General features: G+C 20.5%; 4 protein-coding genes across 8 annotated transcripts; 2 read left to right on the top strand and 2 right to left on the bottom strand.

The window, feature by feature from the left end:
- Positions 1-13: 13 nt before the first annotated feature.
- On the bottom strand, positions 14-1,447 carry LOC411924 (probable 28S ribosomal protein S25, mitochondrial). 2 transcript variants are annotated; one of them, XM_006561619.3, is made up of 4 exons: positions 1,340-1,447; positions 916-1,136; positions 666-772; positions 14-329 (listed from the first exon to the last, which is right to left on the bottom strand). In XM_006561619.3, the coding sequence occupies exons 2-4, from the start codon at positions 1,050-1,052 to the stop codon at positions 64-66; spliced, it is 510 nt and encodes a 169-aa protein (XP_006561682.1). In that variant the 5' UTR covers positions 1,053-1,136; positions 1,340-1,447; the 3' UTR covers positions 14-63. The 2 variants fall into 2 exon arrangements, with proteins under 2 accessions (XP_006561682.1, XP_006561681.1); XM_006561618.3 differs by having other exon boundaries at positions 1,269-1,392.
- On the top strand, positions 1,352-6,497 carry LOC411923 (alanine--tRNA ligase, cytoplasmic). Of its 2 annotated transcripts, XM_395392.7 has the most exons (15): positions 1,352-1,490; positions 1,695-1,877; positions 1,950-2,138; positions 2,218-2,363; positions 2,455-2,646; positions 2,709-2,999; positions 3,157-3,266; positions 3,346-3,620; positions 3,706-4,029; positions 4,098-4,356; positions 4,432-4,684; positions 4,759-5,023; positions 5,114-5,398; positions 5,482-5,659; positions 5,745-6,497. In XM_395392.7, exons 2-15 carry the CDS (start codon positions 1,734-1,736, stop codon positions 6,416-6,418), a joined length of 3,585 nt encoding a protein of 1,194 aa, XP_395392.3. In that variant the 5' UTR covers positions 1,352-1,490; positions 1,695-1,733; the 3' UTR covers positions 6,419-6,497. The 2 variants fall into 2 exon arrangements, with proteins under 2 accessions (XP_395392.3, XP_006561680.1); XM_006561617.3 differs by lacking the exon at positions 1,352-1,490 and having other exon boundaries at positions 1,736-1,877; positions 1,969-2,138.
- Positions 6,498-6,592: 95 nt separating this feature from the next.
- Positions 6,593-9,615, bottom strand: LOC411922 (mitochondrial ribosome-associated GTPase 2). Its single transcript, XM_395391.7, has 8 exons — positions 9,252-9,615; positions 8,589-9,164; positions 8,007-8,092; positions 7,818-7,937; positions 7,367-7,705; positions 7,123-7,261; positions 6,811-7,043; positions 6,593-6,736 (listed from the first exon to the last, which is right to left on the bottom strand). Exons 1-8 carry the CDS (start codon positions 9,427-9,429, stop codon positions 6,593-6,595), a joined length of 1,815 nt encoding a protein of 604 aa, XP_395391.3. The 5' UTR covers positions 9,430-9,615.
- Positions 9,616-14,757: 5,142 nt separating this feature from the next.
- Positions 14,758-19,507, top strand: LOC413030 (transmembrane protein 189). Of its 3 annotated transcripts, XM_396481.6 has the most exons (6): positions 14,761-15,366; positions 15,434-15,555; positions 17,188-17,850; positions 18,267-18,478; positions 18,655-18,873; positions 19,101-19,507. In XM_396481.6, exons 3-6 carry the CDS (start codon positions 17,619-17,621, stop codon positions 19,359-19,361), a joined length of 924 nt encoding a protein of 307 aa, XP_396481.3. In that variant the 5' UTR covers positions 14,761-15,366; positions 15,434-15,555; positions 17,188-17,618; the 3' UTR covers positions 19,362-19,507. The 3 variants fall into 3 exon arrangements, with proteins under 3 accessions (XP_016769444.2, XP_396481.3, XP_016769442.2); XM_016913955.2 differs by having other exon boundaries at positions 14,758-15,555; positions 18,408-18,478; XM_016913953.2 differs by having other exon boundaries at positions 14,761-15,555.
- Positions 19,508-24,015: the final 4,508 nt, after the last annotated feature.

The following is a 24,015-nucleotide window of genomic DNA, read 5'->3' on the forward strand; positions in this document are numbered from 1 at the left end:
TATTAAATTTTTGCTAAAATTAGTTTTATTTTAATCATAATACAATTACATAAACAAACAAAATTATGGTTCTTTTAAACTTTTTTTATATTTTCCACGCATGTGATATGGTAAGGGTACTACAGCAGGACATGGTACTTGGCCAGGTATTAAACATATGCAGCTTCTATCACAACCAACACCAAAATTAGCAGAATTATCTTTCTTTTCTTTCATTTCATTTTCTTCCTCCAGAATATGCTTTGTTTTACCAATTACATTTTGAAGATGAAATAATATATCTTCTTTAGATTTACTATCTAAATCAATTAACATAGTATTTCCATTTTCTGTAAAAGATTGAAAAAGTATTCTTTTTGATATATAGTTTTAAAAATTATTAAGATATAATGTAAATAATTATTATATTAATATAATAATATTAATTATTAATATTATCTTATAATATTAATATTATAATATATATATCTTATAATATATTTTTTATATGAATATATATATATAATTTTATAATTCATAGATAAGAAAAACATTGAAAATCATAAACTCAAAATCATATAAATAAAAATAGAATTATTTAAGATTGCATAAAAAAAAATTAAATTTTTTAATTATTATATAAAAAAATATATAATAATTTATTTCAAAGAAAAAAAATTACATACCATAATAACATTTAATAAAAGGTGTTGGTGTCATATTTTTGAAAGTGATAATTTGCACATTTGGATTTTTATATTGAATTTGTGGTAAATTCCAAAATACGAAATCCCTAAATAAAAATCATATTATTTATAAATATATATATTATGTATATTGATTATATTTTTAAGTACTTTTTTAATAAAATTTATTTAATATATATAAAATATAAAAAATCGAATAAGACATAAAAATAATATAAAATAAATATACCTGGTGCCTTCATGATGTTTTCCAAATGTATTATAATTAACAGAAAATATTTGTATTTCGTCTTTTAAAATTAATTTACCAGCTTTTAAATAATTTAATGTTCTTCGTATTGGTGCTTTACCAATCATAAATGGCATTTTGATTGTTTTTTAAATTAAAAATTGTTTGAAATAACCTGATTCTTTGTTACTTTTTATGCACATATATGTGTACTTAATGATCTATAAAATAAAATATTTTTATCAATAAATATTAATTATTTTATTACATGATTAATTTTTAATTTAAATATTAATATTAAATATTTTTAATAAGAAGAATATTTTTTAATGTTATATTTAAATCAAATTTACATATACTGTAATATATATTTTTAAAAATAATTTTGGTTATGTTAATATTTAAGCAAGATTCGTTACGCCACCGTTGATGCAGTCAAAGAACTGAAATTACGGTGCATCTGCGATCGGTATATATCACATGTTCCAGATATTTTCTTCCTTTCTCTTTTGAAATATTTTATCATTAGTCCAGCTGCTTTAACAGAAATTGAATAATTATTGATAATAATTAGAGTGAGTTATCATTTAATATTTATTTATACATTATAATTTTATAATATTGTAATATAAATAATAATTTCAGAAATTAAATATATAATTTTTTAATTAATATTTGTTATTTGAATATTTTGTTTATTTTTAATTTTTACATTACTAACCATATGTTTAAATTTCTTTATAAAAATTTTATTACATATTGCTTAATTTTAAAAATAGGATAAGAAAGAAGAGGAAAAATAAGAAGAATAGATCAATATGACTATAATGATGACTGCCAAACAAATTCGACAAGCTTATATAGATTTTTTTAAAAGTAAAGGCCATGAATATGTGCATTCTAGTTCTACAATACCACATGATGATCCAACTTTATTATTTACAAATGCTGGAATGAATCAAGTATTAACAAAATTGTTATTGTTTCTAATTATATAAAATATAATTTTTATTTATTATTTTTATTTGTTTTAGTTTAAACCAATATTTTTAGGAATAGTGGATCCTAATAGTGATATGGCAAAATTAGTGAGAGCTGTTAATAGTCAAAAATGTATTAGAGCTGGAGGAAAACATAATGATCTAGATGATGTTGGAAAAGATGTTTATCATCATACTTTTTTTGAAATGATGGGCAATTGGTCTTTTGGAGATTATTTTAAAGTAATATATAATATAATTATATAATGCATAATTTATTTCAAAATTATTATTATTTTTATATTTACAATTGATTCTATAGAAAGAGATTTGTACCTGGGCTTGGGAATTTTTAACTGTTAAATTAAAATTATCATCAGATCGATTATATGTAACTTATTTTGGAGGAGATGAAAAGAATAATTTAAAACCTGATGAAGAATGCAAACAAATTTGGCTTTCTTTAGGGTATATTTTATGTTTTATTTATTATATATATTGCTATATTTAATTTTTATTATATTAAAATCATTGTAAATAATTTCATTTTCTTTCTTAGTTTATCTCCTACACATGTATTACCAGGAAATATGAAAGATAATTTTTGGGAAATGGGTGAAACAGGTCCATGTGGACCTTCTAGTGAAATCCATTATGATCGCATTGGCAATAGAGAAGCAGCTCATTTAGTAAATCAGGATGATCCAGATGTTTTAGAAATTTGGAATCTTGTATTTATACAATTTAATAGGTCAGTAATTTTTATTATATATAAAATAAATTCTAATTCTTTAATGTTACACATTATTTTAGAGAAAATGATGGAAATTTGAAATTATTACCAAAGAAACATATTGATTGTGGTTTAGGTTTAGAAAGATTAGTATCAATTATTCAGAATAAATCTGCAAATTATGATACTGATTTATTTATGCCACTTTTTGATGCAATACAAAAAGGAACAAAAGCACCATCTTATCAAGGAAAGGTTGGTAAGGAAGATATAAATGGGATAGATATGGCATATAGAGTTTTGGCTGATCATGCAAGAACTATTACAATTGCTCTTGCAGATGGGGGTGTACCTGACAATACTGGTAGAGGGTAAATTTATTATATTTATTTATTCATATTTTCTAATCTATATTAACTGAATTTTAATCAATTTATTACTTAATTATTATTATTATAATTTATTATTTATTATTTAATATAAATTTAATATTTAATATCCCATTATTTAATATTAATAAAACTTCAGATATGTATTAAGAAGGATTTTGAGGCGTGCTGTACGTTATGCAATTGAAAAATTAAATGCTAAACCTGGATTTTTTGGATCATTAGTGAATGTTGTAGTAGATCTTCTTGGTAAATTTTAATTTTTAAATTTTATATATTATTTCTAAAATAATTATTCATTGAAAATTTTTTTATTATGGAAATATAGGTGATGTTTTCCCGGAAGTAACAAAAGATCCACAGCATATAATTGATATTATTAATGAAGAAGAAACTCAATTTCTTAAAACTTTATCACGCGGGCGTAATTTATTAAATCGTACCATAGTAAAATTAGAATCATCAAATATTCTTCCGGGTGACGTTGCATGGCGTTTGTATGATACATATGGTTTTCCTTTTGATTTAACACAACTTATGGCTGAAGAGAAAGGTTTAAAAGTAGATGTAATTGGCTATGAAGAAGCAAAAAAAGAAGCACAGGTATTATAAGAAGAAGTATTTTATATTAGTAGTAAATTTCAAAATTTAATTTTTATAAAATTATGAAAATTATTTCATATCTTAGCTTATTTCTCAAAATAAAAGTGGTGAAGTAGATGATCAAATTAATTTGGATATTCATGCAATTACTGAATTACAAAATGAAAAAATTAAACCTACAAATGATATACCAAAATATAATTATAAAGTTATAAGTAATAAAATATATGAAGAATACGAATTTGCTCCATGTTTTAGTACTATAATTGCTCTTAGACGTGCTAAAACTTTTGTCGATGAAGTATCATCAGGAGAAGAAGTTGGAATTTTGTTAGATCAAACTAATTTCTATGCAGAACAAGGTGGACAAATATATGATGAAGGATTTTTAACGAAAATCGATGATGAAGTAAATAAATAATATTCTCATAAATTTATAATATACTTAAACGCAAATAATAATTTTTATTTTTCAAGGATAGTGAAGTTCATATAAAAAATGTTCAAGTCAGAGGTGGTTATATTCTACATATTGGAATTGTCAGTCAAGGAAAATTGAAAAAAAATGATAAAGTATTTTCTAACATAGATACTACACGAAGAAGACTTCTGATGAGCAATCATACTGCAACTCATGTTCTTAATTATGCTCTCCGTGAAATATTAGGTACAGAAGTGGATCAAAAAGGTTCTTTAGTTGCACCTGATCGCTTACGTTTTGATTTCACAAATAAAGGTTTGTCAAAAATAATTATAAAATAAATAAAAATAAAAATATTTCGAAATCTATATTTTAAATATGTTTTTATAGGAGCGATGACTACAGAACAAATAAGAAAAGTAGAAGAAATAACAAATAATATAATAAATGAAAATAAAATGGTTTATGCTAAAGAATGTAATTTAGGATTAGCAAAAACGATTCAAGGTTTACGTGCTATGTTTGAAGAAACTTATCCTGATCCTGTAAGAGTTGTTAGTATAGGTATACCAGTTGAAGATTTAGAAAAAAATCCTTTAAGTTCTGACGCATTAAAAACTAGTGTAGAATTTTGTGGTGGAACGTAAATATTTTAATTTATTTACTAACGAAAAATATAACTTATAAACATTTTTTAATATTAATTTTCTTTTATAGACATTTACATTATACAGGACATATTAAAAATTTTATTATAGTTAGTGAAGAAGCTATCGCTAAAGGTATTAGACGTATAGTAGCTCTAACTGGTCCTGAAGCAATAAAAGCTCAAAAAAAGACATCAATGTTACAAAATTATTTAGATGAACTTCAAATAACTATTGAAGCTGATAAAAATGGTATAAATACAAAAGAACATATAAAAAAAATAATTGAATTAACAGATGATGTTTCACATGCTATTATTTCAAGTTGGAAAAAGGTATATTTTATTCATTTCTCTATATTTTTGATATATTTGATATATATATATATATATATTGCATTAAAAATATTATTCATTCAAACATAGGATGAAATACGTAAAATGTTAAAAGATTTAAAAAAGATACTTGACGATAAAGAACGTGCGATCAAAACTGCGATAACCAACGTAGTTTTAGACAATATTCAACAAATAATTCAACAAAATATTGGATGTTTAGTATTAGTCGAAATATTACAAGCATATAGTAATACAAAAGCTTTAGACTCTGCTCTTAAAAAAATAAGAACTATATCGCCAGAAACAAGTGCATTACTTATAAGTATCGATCCTGATGCGAAAAAGATTTTTGCACTTAGTTCAGTCTCTAAGGTAAGACAAAATATATATAATCAAATAAACTTTTAAATAAAAATGAAAATAATATTTTTATCGTTATTTTTTATATATAATAGTTCGCTATAAATAAAGGATTAAAAGCAAATGAATGGATTCAAGAAATTGTTCCACTTATGGAAGGAAAAGGAGGTGGAAAATCTGAATCTGCTCAGGCTTCGGGTACCAATATATCATGTGTAACAAAATTAATATATACAGCTAAAAATTTTGCTAATTCAAAACTTGAACTAGCAGGTAGAAATTAATCTATTATATATAAAATGTTATGATATAAATATGTTATGATGGAAAACCGTCTTTGAATCTAAAATATTTTCAGAAAATATAAATGAAAATCATGATCAATTGAGTAATGAGAAATTTATATATTTTAAAACTCTAAAAGACAAATTAGTACTTTCCGGTGATATTGGAAGTATTAAATATTATTGTATCCAAATAGTTGCTAAATATAATAATATAGAATTGATTACAGTACCACATAAAAATAATATATTCAAAGGTATTAAATTACAAGGAAATGATTTTGAATTGTTTGATAGTAATGCAATTGCTTTTTATTTATCAACTGATCAATTCAAATGTTCAAACAATCCTTTTACATTTAGTGAAGTTTTACAATGGTTAAGTTATGCAGATAATCATATTTTACCAGCAGTACTTGGATGGGTTGTGCCATATCTTTCAAAAAATATTCCAAATAATATTAAAACAAATATTAAGACATCTAAAGAAGATATTCTTTCTTCTTTACAAAAATTAAATAATATATTATTAACGAAAACTTATTTAGTTGGAGAAAGAATTAGTCTTGCAGATATTAGTGTTTTTACTACTTTAATGCCATTATATGAATATGTTTTAGATTCAGAATATAGAAAACAATATACGAATTTAAATAGATGGTTTTTTACTATCTTAAATCAGTCTCAAGTAATTAGTGTGATAAAAAAATTTAACATATGTGAAAAAGTTAAAATAGTTAAATATTAAATATTGTTCATAAAATTAGTTTTTATAAATGTTTTTTATTGAAAAATTATTATAAATATATTATAATATAATTAATATAATATAATTATTATAATATAATTAATATATATATATGTGCATATATATATATATATATATATATATATATATATTATGTAAAATCTTCATATTGCATTATGTTTTTTCCATTTTTTTTTTTCCTTCTTTGTCGTATAGTATTCTTATCTCTTTTAATAAAATAGATATATTTGTACCCATTTTTGCAGAAATTGGAATAATTGGTAAATGAATTTTTTGCTTTAGTATTTCTAATTTTTTCTATAAATATATAATTCATTATGTCAGCATTTAATTTTTAAGCATTTAATATTAATTAATGAAAAGTATTTTACCATTGTTCCTGACAAATCCATTTTATTTGCTGCAATAAGAAATAATCTTTTGTTCAGTTGTATATTAAATTTAGTGATTTCATATTTTAAAATTTCAAAATCTCTCCATGGTTCATCAGATGTAATATCAAGAATAAATAATAAAATTTTACAACGTTCTATATGTTTAAGAAATTGTATACCGAGACCTTTATTTTTATGAGAATCAGGTATAAGACCCGGCAAATCAGCAACTTAAAAATTAGTAAATTTATTATTAAAAATTTAAATAAAACATTAACTAATAAATTATAACATATTATTATATAGCACCTGCAATTTGTTCATGATCATCATATAATACCATTCCCAAGTGAGGTTTTAATGTCGTAAATGGATATGCTGCAACTTTTGGTCTAGCTCTAGATATTGTTCTTAACAATGTACTTTTACCTGCATTTGGAAATCCAATCTGATAAAAAAAATTAATATAATAATATTATTAGTTTTTAATTAAATTTGTAAAAATCAATAAGAATGTTAATATAGTCTTTTTAATTAGTTTCTAGTTACTCACTAATCCTACATGTGCCATACTACTTATTTCTAATACATATTGTAAATCTTCTCCATTTGCACCATATTCACTTATACGTGGTACTTGATATACATCTGATTTAAAAAATGCATTTCCATGACCGCCAGCACCACCTCGTGCAGCAATAAACATCATTCCTTTTTGATTTAAATCAGCTATTATGTGTCCCTCTATATTACGTACTATAGTACCTATAGGAACATGTATTATAGTATGTTCTGCATTTTTTCCAAAGCAACTTTTATTATGGCCATTTTCACCATTTTCAGCTTTGAGAATACTAGTTAAGTGAGAGAGATCTCTAACATCATATGCTGCCTGTAAATTTTTAACATATAATATATAAGTTAAATATAATATTGTATACATAATTTAAATATAAAAATGTAATACTATTTAATCTTGATTTTTTTAAACAAATTATTTTTACCTGAAAAATGACATGCCCACCATTTCCACCATCTCCACCATCTGGTCCAGCATTTTCATTTGCCCATAATTGCAAAAATGATATATTTCCATCTCCACCTTTTCCACCAATTGTTCTTACCTAAATTTTGATATAAATAAATTTGTAGATATTAAATAAAAAATTAAAGAAAATTACTTAAATTCATACTTTCTTCAAATCAACAATACTCTTTTCTGTATCACTAATTGCTTTTGGTTTTATTATACGTAAAGGTTTGGAAATATTTTCTTGTTCTTTAAACCCTTTACAAAATGACTTAAATATATTTTTGTTTATATTCTTATGTCTTTGAATATTTATTATGATATTATACATAATATTTTGTTTCCAAGAAGAATTATATATAATTACATTCTTTATTTGATGAATATAATACATCTGAAAATAATGTTAAAATGTATAAAAAATTTTTAAATAGAAATAATAATTTATTAAATTATAAGTTATATTGAATGTACTTTTTTTAATATAATATATAACATTGTTATCTTGAGACTGATACATTTAAATTATTTTCTAAAATATCTGCTATTAAATTTTCATGTATATTAATAACTCTTTTTCTATACAAAGGTAAATAATTAGATCTATAACTTATTCTATAAGTTCTTTTTTCTATTTTTTCTGAAGATGTATAAGATCTTATAAAAGTAACATTGTTTATAATACATCCTGCATAGTTATATAATAACACATAAAATTTAATGGAATCAAATTTTTCATTAATAATAAAAGTTATATCAAATGTATATGTGTGAGTATCTATATTAATACCATTTATGTTTGTTACAATATCATTTATATCTGTCCATGAAAAATTATCATTAGTACATGATAGAACATTTATTTTTTTTTTGGGAGCAATATTGTTAAGATTTGGTGATTCAGATTTTATAAATATATGAGTTAAAGCTCCAATAGAATGAAACTGTTTATTTAAACTACGGTATCCAGTTACTATATAATTTTGGAAAGATAACCATACAAATGGTTCAATTGCTGTTAATATAAAATTTCCATGTGCTGCCATTTCTGTAATTTTCCATGAATCATCCCAACGTCTTGGTGGATTGTCAATAGATGTACCACCTTGACCCTTGCATAAAGTAACTAATACTTGACCATTACTTTTTAATGATTCTGATATACTTATAAAAAATTGTTTTAATAGTTCTCTATTTTTTTCTATTCGCATTTTACCACCAACATGAGGAAAGTTAAAAATAATTTTATCAAATAATTCTGTTTTTAATATTGGATGATCTTTTAAATTTGTTGCATCAACTCCTAATAGTACACGAATTCCTGAAAAGAAAAGCATAGAATTTTTTATAAACTTAATTATTAAAAAAGGATTATCAAATAAAAATTTTAATTTTTTAAAATACTAACCATAATTTTTTAGATATTCTATGTTTTTCTTTCCAAAATCTTCATTAACATTAGTCTCATAACATGTTGCAGTAATATCAATCTTTAAATTAAGATGAAATAATGCCAGAGAAAATGAAAAATTACCTTCTCCAACTAAGAGTACGCGATCACCTTCATTGAATATAGAAACTTTCATTTCAATAAATCGAAATATTGCAATTTAAATGCTTTAAATATTATTAAATATTATTATTAAAATAATAAATTTATGTAAAATACTATTATAAAATATTACGTATTAATCTTTAAATATTAATCTTTAAGTTAATCTTAATCTTTTTATTAAATAATTAACCTTAAAATAAATGTAATATATGAATGCACGTTGTGCATTTCAAACACGTATTTAAATTATCAACAAGTACAAATTATCATAAAAATTTGATTTAACATTATAATATAAAGATATATATTATTAGTAAAAGTAAAAATATTAAAATTTAATTAAATATTTTAATTTTATTTTATTCAATATTCTATTTTATTTATATAATTAGATATTTTTATGCATAATATTTGTAGAAAAATATTAAAAATATTATCCATAATTTTTTAAATAAAATAAAATTATTAAAAATTAATTATGTTCATATCTTTATTTTCATTAATTTGTAAATTTTTTCATGTTTTAAAACTATAAAAATAATTGTGTATATGTAAAATAATGTATATATAAAAAAATTTTTTTTTCATTTGACGAAAAAAAATAATATATATATATATATATCTCAAACATTAATAATTTAATAATATAGAATTTATAAAAAATATATTATGTAAAATAATTATTTTACAAACTATTTACATTACATTAATATAAAATGAAACATTTTAATGAAAATCAATGAAATATTTATTCATTAATTTTTAATATTTTTATACATTATGTACAATATATTTTGTACAATATATTATGTACAAAATAATTATTTTACAAACTATTTACATTACATTAATATAAAATGAAACATTTTAATGAAAATCAATGAAATATTTATTCATTAATTTTTAATATTTTATATATATATAATATATATATATATTATTTTATTAATATATATTATTAATATATATTATTAATATATTATTAATATATAAATATATTATTTATATAATTTTTTTTTTAATTTTAAGAGATTTATATATATATACATATAGAATTCTTATAAAACAATTAATAGTAAAATTATAGAAGAAATTAAATTATAGATTCTATATGAAAAAATATAAAACTTGAGATTTCATTTTCAAATAAAGCAAGTTTCAAAATTTTTCAAATAGAAATAAATAATTCCTGATGGGATATAAATTAATTTATAATAAATGATAATATAAAATAATATATAATATAAAATTTACTATTTGATAATTATCGAATTATCGATAAAAAAATAAGAAAAAAAATAAAATAAAATTTTATTATTTAAGTTTTTGTTTTTGCAAAAATTGAAATTGAATATATATATTATTCTATAATTGAATACAGTCAAATAATAATATAATTTTCAAATTTTCAAATTCAATTTTCGAAAATTATGATATATATTTATATAAAAAAATTTATTAATATATTTTTTGTTTATTTTCCTATCGATTTTTTAATTTTTTTTTATTCATAATTTTTTTATTCATTGTTTATTTATTCATTATCAAATAGTAAATTTCATTTATAAAATTTTTTAAACTTGATATATTTAAAAAAGAAACTCAAAAAAATTTTATAATATTTTCAATTTATTTTTTCATCATAGAAATTCCTCCACAGTACTATTATATGAGATATTCTTTATAAATACATATCTATAAATAAATTAAAATGTTTAAAAAATATTTTTAAATTTATTTTTTTATTAAAAATTTTTATACTTTTTTAATATTCTTAAATTTATTTATTTCAGATTATAAAAAGAGATTTAAAACAAAATATATATATTATAGTCATATATCTCTCTATCTCAGTAATTCGAATAAAAAGGAAAAAATGATTGATAAAATATTTAATAATTGCAGAAACAAAAAATTTGACATTTATTATTTTTATTTTAATAATAATATATAATATTTTTTATATTTTTTTATAATATAAATTGATGTTAATAAATATTACTATGAACTATTAAAGAATAACACAGACATCTTATGAATATTTTAAATACGGCTGATAGTAATATTTTATAAATGTGTTTTAAATCATGAAATTTAGAAAAAATTAAATTATTGATGTTCATGCATGATATTTATGTATATAAATTTACATATAAATATATATTAGATATTGTGCCAATTTGTAACGGAAGTAATTTAAAATAAACTTAGTGTTTTTGCTGGTATCTTCTTTGGCTTACAAGCGAAAGTTTATGACATAATACTACAATGAATGAATGAAACTATTTTTATCCGATAGTTCGATGAGTCAATTATAAATTTAGTATCATGAATTTACTTATAATCTTTATTTTTACATATATTAAATATTCGCGCAGTGCTAAATTTCTTAGAAATATAATCAAGTAATATTGAAATAAATTAAACTTTTTCTTATTCCGTAATTAATCATTATTTATTTACGTATAATACTTTATATTACATATAATATTTTCTAATAAGTTTATAAATAAATAATTTGTAATATAAAATATAAAAAAATTTATTATTGCATAATTATTAATTTAATATTATATTGAATTTATAAATATTTAATATTATATAAATAAATATATTAATTATTCGTATATATATATATTTGAAATATTAATATTTGAAAAAATTGAAATTGGATTGAATAGGTATACATCTCCTTTGTGATTTGTAGTATTGTCTTTTTTATATCTTGAATATATCGCAGCACGCAAGTCTATGAATAACCGATATCTATTCAATCCGCAACAAAATATTACAATTTGTATTTAATACTATTATTTTAATACATCTATGTGTTATATCGTTATATTACGATGACGTGCATAATTTTTCAAATTTAAGAAAGATCTAAATTGATTACTGAGAATATTAGTAAGTTACAATTATATATATCATATATTGATTGTTTATAAGATTATGTGACTTGCATTATTTATTAAAAGTATTATTATTTTATTACATTATAATTATAGAGAAAATTTTGTAATATTTTTACACATTTTTTTAATTAATAGATTAAATATATATTATATATATATAATAAAATTTAATTGATATCTAATATTTAAAATCATTTTAAGACTATATAAAGTTTATCGTAAAAAATAGAATCTTAAATTGAAAAAAAATATAATTTTAAAAAAAATTGTAAAATTTTAATTAGCAGCAATATACATTATTTTTTAATGTATAATATATAAATATTTGGAATTAAAAAAAATTAAAAAATAAACTAATAAATAAACAATTATTATATTTTTAAATACTTAAACATTGTTAACCGAAATATATAAAATGAAAAGAAAATAAGTTTAAAAGTTGTAATACAATTATAAAAAGTTAACAAAGTTAAATTAGAAAAATTAAATCAGATTAAATTATATAAAAATATTTTTATCGTTTAAAATTAATTATACTTATGTATAAAATTATCTTTGTGTGAAAAATAATTTATATTATTTTCATTCAATCTTTTAAATCAATATTATTATATCATTATTATATTTCTTTTATTATTATATTTAATTTTAATTTAATTTCCAATTTCTAAATATTAATGAAAATATTTTTATTTCACTTTCTATATATCGAATATTATTTGAATAATAATAATTTATATATATTTGTATGCAATCATTAAAAATGTATTGTTATCTCATATTCACATCATATTCACATTTGCGGACATCCAATGATTCAACATTTATTCTTATATAAATCACACAATACAAATTACAAATAATATTTATTGAAAACTTTTTACACTATTTATTTTCTTTAATAGATTCAATTAAAAAAAAATATATATATATATATATATATACATTTCGTTTTATAATCGATTCTTTTTCATACATAGTACTTAACATGCTTATCACAGTTAAGAATTTATGTCACTCGAAGTTTCGCACTTCTGAGTTTATTTTGGTATTATTGTAACTTGGCAACTAAACTGGTTGTACAAGGCTAAAAGAAGAACACAACCTCAAACAGATAAATTACGAAAAATTTTATTACATATTATAAAATAGTGCTGATTATAAAAAAACTAATGAAAACATTAAAAATTGTATTAACAATTGTTTTTTTATAACAATCAGTTAACAATTTATATTTAAATTCCTATGGTAAGTATATGATCTAATATTTTTATTTAATTATAGATATATGTAAATAAATCGTGAATTTAATATTTCGTATTAATGACGAGAGATAATCGATTACTTTCGATAGGGAATCGATAATTTCTCATCAAGCTAAGTTAATATCTATTTAAGAAATTCAGGATTGAAAATACTATTATAATATAATTGTTGTTATACATAACAATATGCTATCGTGTTTCTCATTATTTATTACGTGATCATAACCCTATACATATATATATATATGCAATATAACTCATAAAAAACTTAGAATCTAGCTATTCGGTCGATTTACCTTTAAATAAAGTATGAGTATTCTATGAAACGTCACGTGTTGTATTCCAAAGGACTTTAAGGTCATATTAGATTTAAAACTTATACGTATATATTTACTATTGAGGGCTATACTTACTGCTTATAGGTTCTTCACCTTCATTTCATATAATATATCACATAGGTATGCGATTATAAATTCTTATAGTTTATATTATAGTTATATAAATTATAATTTAAATTATAATTAATAAATTTTTTATTTTATATATATTTTTTATAAAACATATTATAATCCATATCAAAATTAAAATTAAAATATTTAATTGTAATATTTAATTTATAGATAATTATATTACGATAATTTAAAAACATAACAGTTATATTTTTCATATTAATGACTATATTTGGTTGTATAGATTTGAATCAAGTAATAACTATACAACATTTAACAACGTAAAAACGTTGCAAGATGCACATGCACAAATAATTATGACATATCATATACATATTTAATCAATGACATATGTATATTCTATGCATTTTGCAACCTTATATTCATATTTCAACTATATATATATATATATATATATTTTATATACATGCCATATTGTAAATAATTATTAAATAAATCTCTCTAGATATAATTAAATAATCATAAAATAATACTAATATTAAATAACAAATTAAAATATTATCATTAAAAGAAAATCACAAAAAATAATTTTTATATATATAAAAATAAAAATAATAAAATACATTACTAATTAAATAATAATATGATTATAAAATTGCAAGAAATATAATAATGATTTTAATAAATGGAATATGCAATTCTAAATAATGAAGTGAATGAAAATGCAATCGTAATTATTCTACCTCAACTGAACGGAATTCTTCTTATGTCTAGAAGTGGTAACATCAGGGAGGGTAACCGCATGACGGCGCCACGAGAGCGTCGCGACGCGAGCTACGGTCGTCAGGCGGCGCCGGTCGTTCGTCACGAAACGAGGCGGGGTTGCAGAAGTTCTCGTATGAAAGAAAGAAAGAGGCAGCCAATTCTCGTGATGTGAACTCGAGCAAAAGAGAAAGAACTGAGGAGAATCGTGAACAGAACGGTGTAAGACATACGGCGAAACTAGCGCCTCTGTTTGTACGCTCTCTTTGTTACTTTTGTATCTATCGGCTTATGAAAGAGAGACACGGTTCTCGGAATTAAATGCCAAGTCGTGACAACGTATCTCCTCGATCCTTTCGTTAACTATTCCCATCTTTTTTTTCTTTTTCTTTACATATATACTCTTTCTCTTTTTATCCTGTTCAATTTTATATTCTTACATTAGTGTTTGTCATTCAAAATTCACAAAATCCTGTTACTATCGGTTTTCTGTGGTGATATCACGGTGTAGCAAGATCCAATTGACAAAGAAGAAAATTTGTGCATGAAACGATATAAATGTATATGAACATCATGTGTGCTTTTCTTACACATATATGTATTACATCGGTACGAGGTACGATAGTGTCTCGTCGTAGATTTCTTTTAATCCTATCAGTGACTAATTAAACGTGGAAATTCAGCAACTTTATGGCTGGACAATGTGTCGACCAGGATAACAACGGAATATAAAAATATCAAGAAATTCTTGAAGTTCTATAAGGATTTTCTATTCTCGTCTTTGTTCCTCTCGTCTCTCTTATGGGTATGCCCTACCTGATGTTTAATTCGATAAAATTTCATTTTTAAATGGGTTTTTAACATTTCTTAAAGTTTAATTTGACATTAAGTTTTGATATCTGTACGTATATAATTCGTGTCTTGATTACAAATATGCACGTGTTGTGCGCGTGTAGTATACGCATAGAGTGCAAATTTGTTCGTGTGCATCATGTATGCCGGTTAAGAAAATTTGTGTATTCATAATTTGCTAAAAAAAAATTAATTAAAAATGAGATATTAACAAATTTTTTATTTACAAAAATGTACATAATGAAGCATATAATTATATATTTTTGTTAAATTATATATTATATGTTGTCATATTGTTTTATTTCAATTCCATCTTAGTTGCTATAATTATTAGATTTTGTAAATCTAAATAAATATATAAGAAATAGATGCAATAAAATTCAACTATACAATTTTTGCTTAATAACATTAATAATAAATTATTAATACGTAATAATACATTATAAATATATTTTAAATAATTATACTAATAATAGCAAATAACTTTTATATATATACAATTTTTTCAAATTTGTTTTTAATATTAAATAATATTCTGTATAAAAATAGATTAATAAATTAATAATGTTACATAAATGCAAATAATTCTGCATTAATACATATAATGTTAAAAATATAAGAAAAAAATAAATTTGATTTAATTATTACAATTATTAAAATTTATGTAAAAGCGAAATTAACCTATTTATTTTTCGAAGCTTTCACACAGATTCCAATTATTATTATTCTTTAACTTAACTTTTTATGAATTATTATTTTCGATTTTTCAAAAATATCAGATAATTTTTTTTTATTAATTAAACGAAAAAATCTATTATTATTGTTTGATATTAGAGATATAAATATAGAAATATATAGATTTATATTATGGTCACTAAGATAATCAATATTATATTATTATCAAAGTTTAATTATAATTATTATTGCTATTAATTTTCAATTATAATTGAAAACAAACAAGTAATTTTTAAATTAAAATAAATTAGAATTAGAATGAATTGAAAATTTATTTTAATATATAACATTTTAATATATTTTAATAGATTGCACATAATAATAAAATATTTTAACATATAAACATGCTGTTAATAATGCACAAGCTAAATATTATCATTTTATTATTATAATTATTATTATTATCATTGTCGTTATTGTTATTATTATTATTATAAAAACTTTAATATTTTAAATATTGAATAATGTTCTAGGAATGATAAAATTTGTTATATAAGATGTTATCAGATAAATCAAGATTGATATTTGCGAACATCATTTTATCATAATGTTTAATTTTGAACTTATCACTGAAATCATTCTTCGAATTATATCTCTTCAAAAATTACAATATTAACATCTTTTACAATTTTGAAATTATAAGATAATTGTATAAATAAAATAAATAACATTAAATATATAATTTTAAGATTTAAATTATATCATAAATTTTTTTCAATTATATTATTATATTATATATTATATTAATATATATTTATTTATATATAAAATTATATATATATATAAAATATTAATTTTAATTATATATGAATTATTTATTATATTAATGCAATGTTTTTATCTTTCGTAGCACAAATTTCGTCGAACGAAGCTTTAGAAGAATTCAAAATAAAAACAGAACAAAGCACAGCAACAACGAAAAATTGTAAATCTAACGAATAAATAGTGTAATGACTAGAATAGGAAGAATTGTACAAAAAGCTCATGGATCAAATGATAGATAATGAAAAAATAAATCAAATAATGCGTAAAGATTATTTCTGTACATCAAATTCAAAAGATCGTCCGTATTTTATAACAACTTTATACTCGATAGAGTATAAATCATTTATAAGAATATATAAAGATATACGGCTGTCTCTTTCATAATTGACAAAAAGAAGCTTCACAATGTCAAACAGCGGGCAATCGCTACAAAACAAGATTGACTTATAAAAAAAAAAAAAAAAAAGAAATAAAAATTGGATTATTTGACGAATATTTAAAATAATTACTATAATTATGGATGAGATAAAAGTGGCGAACTTGGGCCAAGCGGCATCAGCCGCATGCTCGATGGCTACAAATTTCTTGGCGCCAGTGAAGACCGAACGGCAGATCTACGAGAATTCGATGCTCGAGGACGATCCCAATGCCAATTCGGTGGTATCAACTTCACAAGAAGACAGAACCGTACCGAGATGGGGTCCTAATCACAAGGGTGCTCAAGAATTGGCAAATCTTTATAGCACTGGTAATAATTTTAATCTTTTATTTTTTGTATTGAAATATTTTTAATATTTTAATGTTTATTAATATTTATAATTTTTTCAAATATATATATATATAATATTATATATTAATTTATATTTTATGAAATATTATTTAATAATTTTATTATATTTAATATAAAAATATACAAGTGATACGTGTACTTATCACATGTATGTTTTCTAATTCTAATACTTGCCAAGATGCTAGCTATACATCGATCGCACCTTGGAATTTTCGGCTATGAACAAAAATAAAGAACGATCTAACAATATATATCTTTATATCTATATATTATTCATAAAATTATTATTATGGTTTTTATTAAAATGTAATAATAATATGTAATAGTAATATAAATTTTGATATGATTAATTTTATTATATATTTTTATTACAGGAAAAAGAACACAAGAATGCATTTGTGTCGGCATCTGCATTACACTCATTATAATTAATTCAATATTTATTCTTGTCAGATTAAGATTAGAAAATTTGAGCTCAATAGTAATAGCAGCATTTTGTGGCATTGTTACTGCAGATTTTGGATCTGGATTAGTTCATTGGGCTGCCGATACATGGGGCTCTGTAGAACTTCCAATTCTTGGAAAGGTAAATTATAAAAAATCATTAAACAACATATATATTTATATCTTAAATTATGGATAATATTATTTTATAAATTTTATTAAATATTGTTTCTAAACAAAAAGAGAGAGAAAAGCATTTAAAATTTATATATTTTGTATTATAAAATGTTAAATATCAATATATGTATATATTTTTAGAATTTTTTAAGACCATTTCGAGAACATCACATTGATCCAACAAGTATAACAAGACATGATTTTATAGAAACTAATGGTGATAATTTCATGATCACAATTCCATTCCTTTATAAATTAACATGGGATTTCTTAACTCTCCCAGAATCAGAGATACAACAAAAATTTGTGTGGACTTGTTATTGGTTTCTACTTGCAATTTTTGTAGCAATGACTAATCAGGTAATTAAATTTATAAATTTATAATTTATAATTTGTTGATATGTAATCTTTTTTTAAAATTACTATTTAAATAATTGTTCATTAAAATATTTATTTGGAAACACAAATATAATCCTTACATTTTTCATGTTATAAATGCATATATATATAAGTCTATAAATTTTTTTCACTTTATTAGATTTAGTATTAGCAAAATAATATAGCAATAACATAAAAGGTTTTTCCAGATACACAAATGGTCACATACATATTTTGGATTACCTTCCTGGGTTGTTTGGTTACAAGAACATAGAATTATATTACCTAGAAAACATCATCGTGTACATCATGTTGCACCACATGAAACTTACTTCTGCATTACTACTGGATGGTTAAATTGGCCACTAGAACAACTTCGTTTTTGGTATATCTTAGAAATTATAATTGAAAAAGCTACTGGCTGTAAACCCAGAGCAGATGATTTAAAATGGGCACAAAAACGATCTTGAGAATTAATATATTTTATTATTTTATGCATTTTTATGGATAAAAAGAAAATTTAACAAGAAATGAAATTTTCCATGAATTTATAATTTCATGGACTAATATAAAAAGAAATTTCAAATAGAACATGCTAAAAGGAAAGTTAAATCCATATTGTAATTTTTTCTTATATTTAGCACTACGAGGCCTTTCCTACAAAATAGGTAGCGTAATTAAAGACATTTAGTATTACTTAAACATGCTTTTGAAGTTTACACATTTATAATATATATATATTTATATATATATATATATATATATATATATATATATATATATATGCAATAATATAAATATGTATATACATTACATAAAAGAAATGTGAGTATGAAATCACATTTGTGTAACTATGAATTATGAATTAATAATTGGCCTGATGAATTAAGCAATTATACGTTTATGCACTGCACAATCATTACACAAGTTATAAGCACAAATTTTAAGCAAAGAAAAAGAATATTAATTTAAAATTTTATATAATAATTTATGAAGTATTATAAAGCTATAATCAAAGTACTGCAGTACATTATGGACAAAAAATATCGCGTATTATATTTAAATTTTAAATAGTTATAAAATAAAACTAAATGTAAAAATAAAATGCATTGATACATGTATATTAACTATTAATGTACATGTATACATATATGCATATTATATGTATTTTTTGTATACGTAAATATTTATATATTTATGAATATGAATTTAAATTTATTGCTTATATTTGTCGCGTATCTAAACAGTGTAATTTTTTAAAAAAGATATAATTTAAATTAATTAATATTCTAATTTACCAGCCTAAACTGCTGTTTTAGTATATATCATCAATTTCCCTGAACCTCTGAAAATTTTTGAACTATAAATTTAATAAAAGAAAATTAATTTATAATGAGATATTTTATCGGAAATTAATAATATCAATTTAACTGTTAACAATTTATTTATTTACAATAGATGGATTCTAAAATATTTTAACATTTTTCCTCTTCAAAAAAACAAAAAATTAACTATCATTTATTAATAAATTTATACATTTTTTTATATATTTTTACATGGATCATCAGTAAGCATTGAGTTTATAACCATTAAAATTGGCAATTCAAATTTAATTTTAATTTAAAAAATTAGATTATATTGTCACAATCTGAGCTAAGATTTATGTAACAGTATTATACAAAATAATATTATATAAATAACGCAAAAAAAAATAATATATTATTTATAAATAGAATCTCATCTTTGTTTGATATCATTTAATTTTTATTTAATAATAATAAATTAAAAAGAATATACTTTTTTATTACTTGCATTTCTTAGCTCAGTGACATAATAATTTAATAAATATAAAGGTTGTATAAGGTGCTATGTATAAATATAAGTACAAGTTTTAGGTTCAGGGACCAATAAAAGAGCTAATTGCTCTATGCAGCAGTCTTCTAAATAATTGGTTTGATTTGGATAAAGTATACTGATTAGAAATATAGCAGTATTTTTACAAATGCTATTAAAATTCCTGCTTGATTTTTATACATATCTTTTTATTGGCTACTTTTTTAAATGGCTTTGTAATTTTCAGTATACTTTATGCAGAGCTTTACCACGATATATGTTCCTTATAAGCAAATTATTAATAATGTCTTTTCAAAAAAATATTAATTAGAAGACATTATAATTATTATAAATATCGTAATTGTTATTGTTGTTGTTATTGTTATAAAAAAAAAGTATTAACTTTTAACAAACTTGTCATATAGCAATGCGTGCCAGAACTGAAGCTTTCTTTTGATATAGATCTATTTAATAATTAACTAATAACTATACAAAGCAAAATGAAACACAAAAGTTATATTTTTGGCTAATTTAATTTTCTATGCAATATATTGATGTCACTATTATTACTGCAAACTTTGATTACTTTTTGCAATATATAATTTTTTAAAAATAAATTTTGAAACAAAATATAAAAATAGAACTATATATTGTGTCGTTCTTATATAAAAATAAAGAAAAATAAGAAATTTATTTCTATATTAAAAAAAGTTATACGTGATTTCAATGTTAATTTAAAATCAAAATTTTCATTATTCATTACAACGAAAACAAAAAAGACGAAATATAAAATTATACAATAAAGGCAGCATAGATGTATGATATTATATAATTAATTTATTAATTTAATTATTGATATTCAAATACGAAATATTTTGATTAAAATAAAGTGTTTCGTTTTCACATTCCATAAGTTTAATTATGTGAAAAAAATATTTATTAGACTAATTTTCAATGAATTGTAGATATTTATTTATATGATATTTAATAACTATACCAAAAAATTTGTTAATTTATTATAGTTCATTTGATTGATTAATATAATAGATTTATACAATTCTAATGACAGTCAATATAATAGCAGCCTTATAAGATAAAAAACAAGGAAAATTTTATTAACGAATAATCCTAAGCTTTAATATTCTGAGGCTACATTCTATTTTAGAAAGTATACAATATAAAAAAATTTATGCAAAATGAATTAAAAGCTATAGAAAATTTAAATATATTATAAGAACTAGTATTAATAATTTTGACTTTTCAGCAAAGCACACTTAGATGTAAATACGTATATGTTTTTAGCTTAAATTTATAAAAGAAAAATATAAACTGCATAGTTCAAACAAAAAAGAAATAAAGGCTGTAAATATATTGAATTTGATACATAAAAAACATTTATATCTAGCTCTAATTGCAAAAACGCATACCTATTTTCATATGATTATAAATTAAACTTTTAATATAATTATATTATATCATTATTAGGCACAATTTTTTTCATTAAGTTTTATAATGTTTTTAATAAGTAATTTTCAATGACGAAATAACGAAATGTAATTTCAAAAAATATGTACATACAAATATGTTTTGCTTAATTTGATGTAGCAAAATCTGCATTTAAAATTTACATACTAAAAATATATCATACAATAAATGAAATTGTTCTATTATTTTTATAAATTAATTATATATATTATTAATTTTTATAAATTATAAAAATATAAAAGCATTATATTTTTAATTTTTTATATTACCAATTTCAAAAAATATAAACTACTTTGTGATAAATAAAAATATATATATGTAATATACATATATTCTGATATTACAAATATACATGAAATACAATCAAAACAATAAATTTTATTCAAAATTTTTTAAATATTCTTATATCTGAAATTGTGTATGATAATATTTTTTTCAATAAATTTAAAATAAATTTTTTGTTATTTATAAGAACATATAAATAATTATAATTCAAAAAACAAATTGAAGTTAATTGTCTAGATATATTAATATTATAATATTATAAAAATTTTCTTTTTAACGAAGTAATAATATAACTGTACAAAAATTATAATTAATCGAAACAATATAACAATATAATTTACAATTTGAAGTAAAATTATGAAATCATTAATTAAAATAATTTCTTTTTCTACTGTCAAAATAATAATCTCTAATAATTTTATAAAAATGTAAATTAATATTTTACACTAATATAAAAAAAATGTGTTCCGTTTATTATAATTTTGTAAAAAAAGTTAGCACTTTTCTTCTTTATATTAATATTGAAACATAAAGAAAGAAAATAATGAAAATATTATTATATAATATAAAAAAACATTGTTTTATGATAATACAAATTTTATATGATTATAATGTAACGGAACTGCACATCAAAATTTAACATTCATTGATATGTAAAAAATTTTGTAATATTAATGTATCATTCTATAAAACTTTAAGTTGCAAAAAAATAAATAAATATAGTTGTTTAATAAATAACACAAAACATTTTATTTTTTAATTTATAAACTGTTACTAATTAATTGTATCTAATGAATTTTTAAATTTATAAGAATGCAGGTGTACCAATCTTAAATATATTTTATATTTGGTATCTATATATTTGGATCTATATATAGATCTATATATTTGATATGAATATGTTTCCAATGTGGATAAAAAAATGAAAAAATTATTACATAATATGTAAAAATAAATATAATAAAAAAGTTTAATAATATTTAATCTTTATATAAAAGTATAATAATTAATTATTTTACTTTAATTATCAATTATTTTTTTATATAAATTATAATTATATTAAATTATTATTATAGTGTAATTAATATCAAATATTACAAAAACTATATAAATTTAAAATATATTTTACATATATATATATAGAATTTTAATATTCTATTATATGAATATTTTTTGTTATAAAAATATATATTTGTAATATTCTACAATAAATAATGATATATCATATTTATATGCAATAAAATACAATAATATTTATAATATTTGATTGTAATAATACAAAATTATTATTCAAAAAAACATTAATCACAATTTAAATATCAAATTCAAAATTTCATAATAATATTAAAAAGATATTGTATTTAAAAAATTACAAATTATTAATTAATAAGACATTTATATAAATTTAAAATTATAATTTCTTTTGATAAAATCAGTTTCTTTGAAAGCAGTATTATATTGACGTCAACGGAGATCGATAGCTCTACTCACGGTATGAATCTACAATATCTTGAAAACGTT

This window comes from Apis mellifera, linkage group LG9 (assembly GCF_003254395.2).
Source record: "Apis mellifera strain DH4 linkage group LG9, Amel_HAv3.1, whole genome shotgun sequence".
Lineage (NCBI taxonomy): Eukaryota > Metazoa > Arthropoda > Insecta > Hymenoptera > Apidae > Apis > Apis mellifera.

Coding starts and splice junctions, on each gene's coding strand:
- LOC411924 (XM_006561619.3), bottom strand. CDS start 1,052: ATGCCATTTATGATTGGTAAAGCACCAATACGAAGAACATTAAATTAT. Junction 773..915: donor AAACATCATGAAGGCACCAG/GTATATTTATTT, acceptor ATTTTTATTTAG/GGATTTCGTATTTTGGAATT. Junction 330..665: donor TTTTATTAAATGTTATTATG/GTATGTAATTTT, acceptor AATCTTTTACAG/AAAATGGAAATACTATGTTA.
- LOC411923 (XM_395392.7), top strand. CDS start 1,734: ATGACTATAATGATGACTGCCAAACAAATTCGACAAGCTTATATAGAT. Junction 4,030..4,097: donor TAACGAAAATCGATGATGAA/GTAAATAAATAA, acceptor TTATTTTTCAAG/GATAGTGAAGTTCATATAAA. Junction 5,024..5,113: donor TTATTTCAAGTTGGAAAAAG/GTATATTTTATT, acceptor ATTCAAACATAG/GATGAAATACGTAAAATGTT.
- LOC411922 (XM_395391.7), bottom strand. CDS start 9,429: ATGAAAGTTTCTATATTCAATGAAGGTGATCGCGTACTCTTAGTTGGA. Junction 8,093..8,588: donor TACATTTGATATAACTTTTA/TTATTAATGAAA, acceptor AAGGGTTTAAAG/AACAAGAAAATATTTCCAAA. Junction 7,262..7,366: donor GTATGGCACATGTAGGATTA/GTGAGTAACTAG, acceptor TTTTTTTATCAG/ATTGGATTTCCAAATGCAGG.
- LOC413030 (XM_016913953.2), top strand. CDS start 17,619: ATGGATGAGATAAAAGTGGCGAACTTGGGCCAAGCGGCATCAGCCGCA. Junction 18,479..18,654: donor AACTTCCAATTCTTGGAAAG/GTAAATTATAAA, acceptor ATATATTTTTAG/AATTTTTTAAGACCATTTCG. Junction 18,874..19,100: donor TTGTAGCAATGACTAATCAG/GTAATTAAATTT, acceptor AGGTTTTTCCAG/ATACACAAATGGTCACATAC.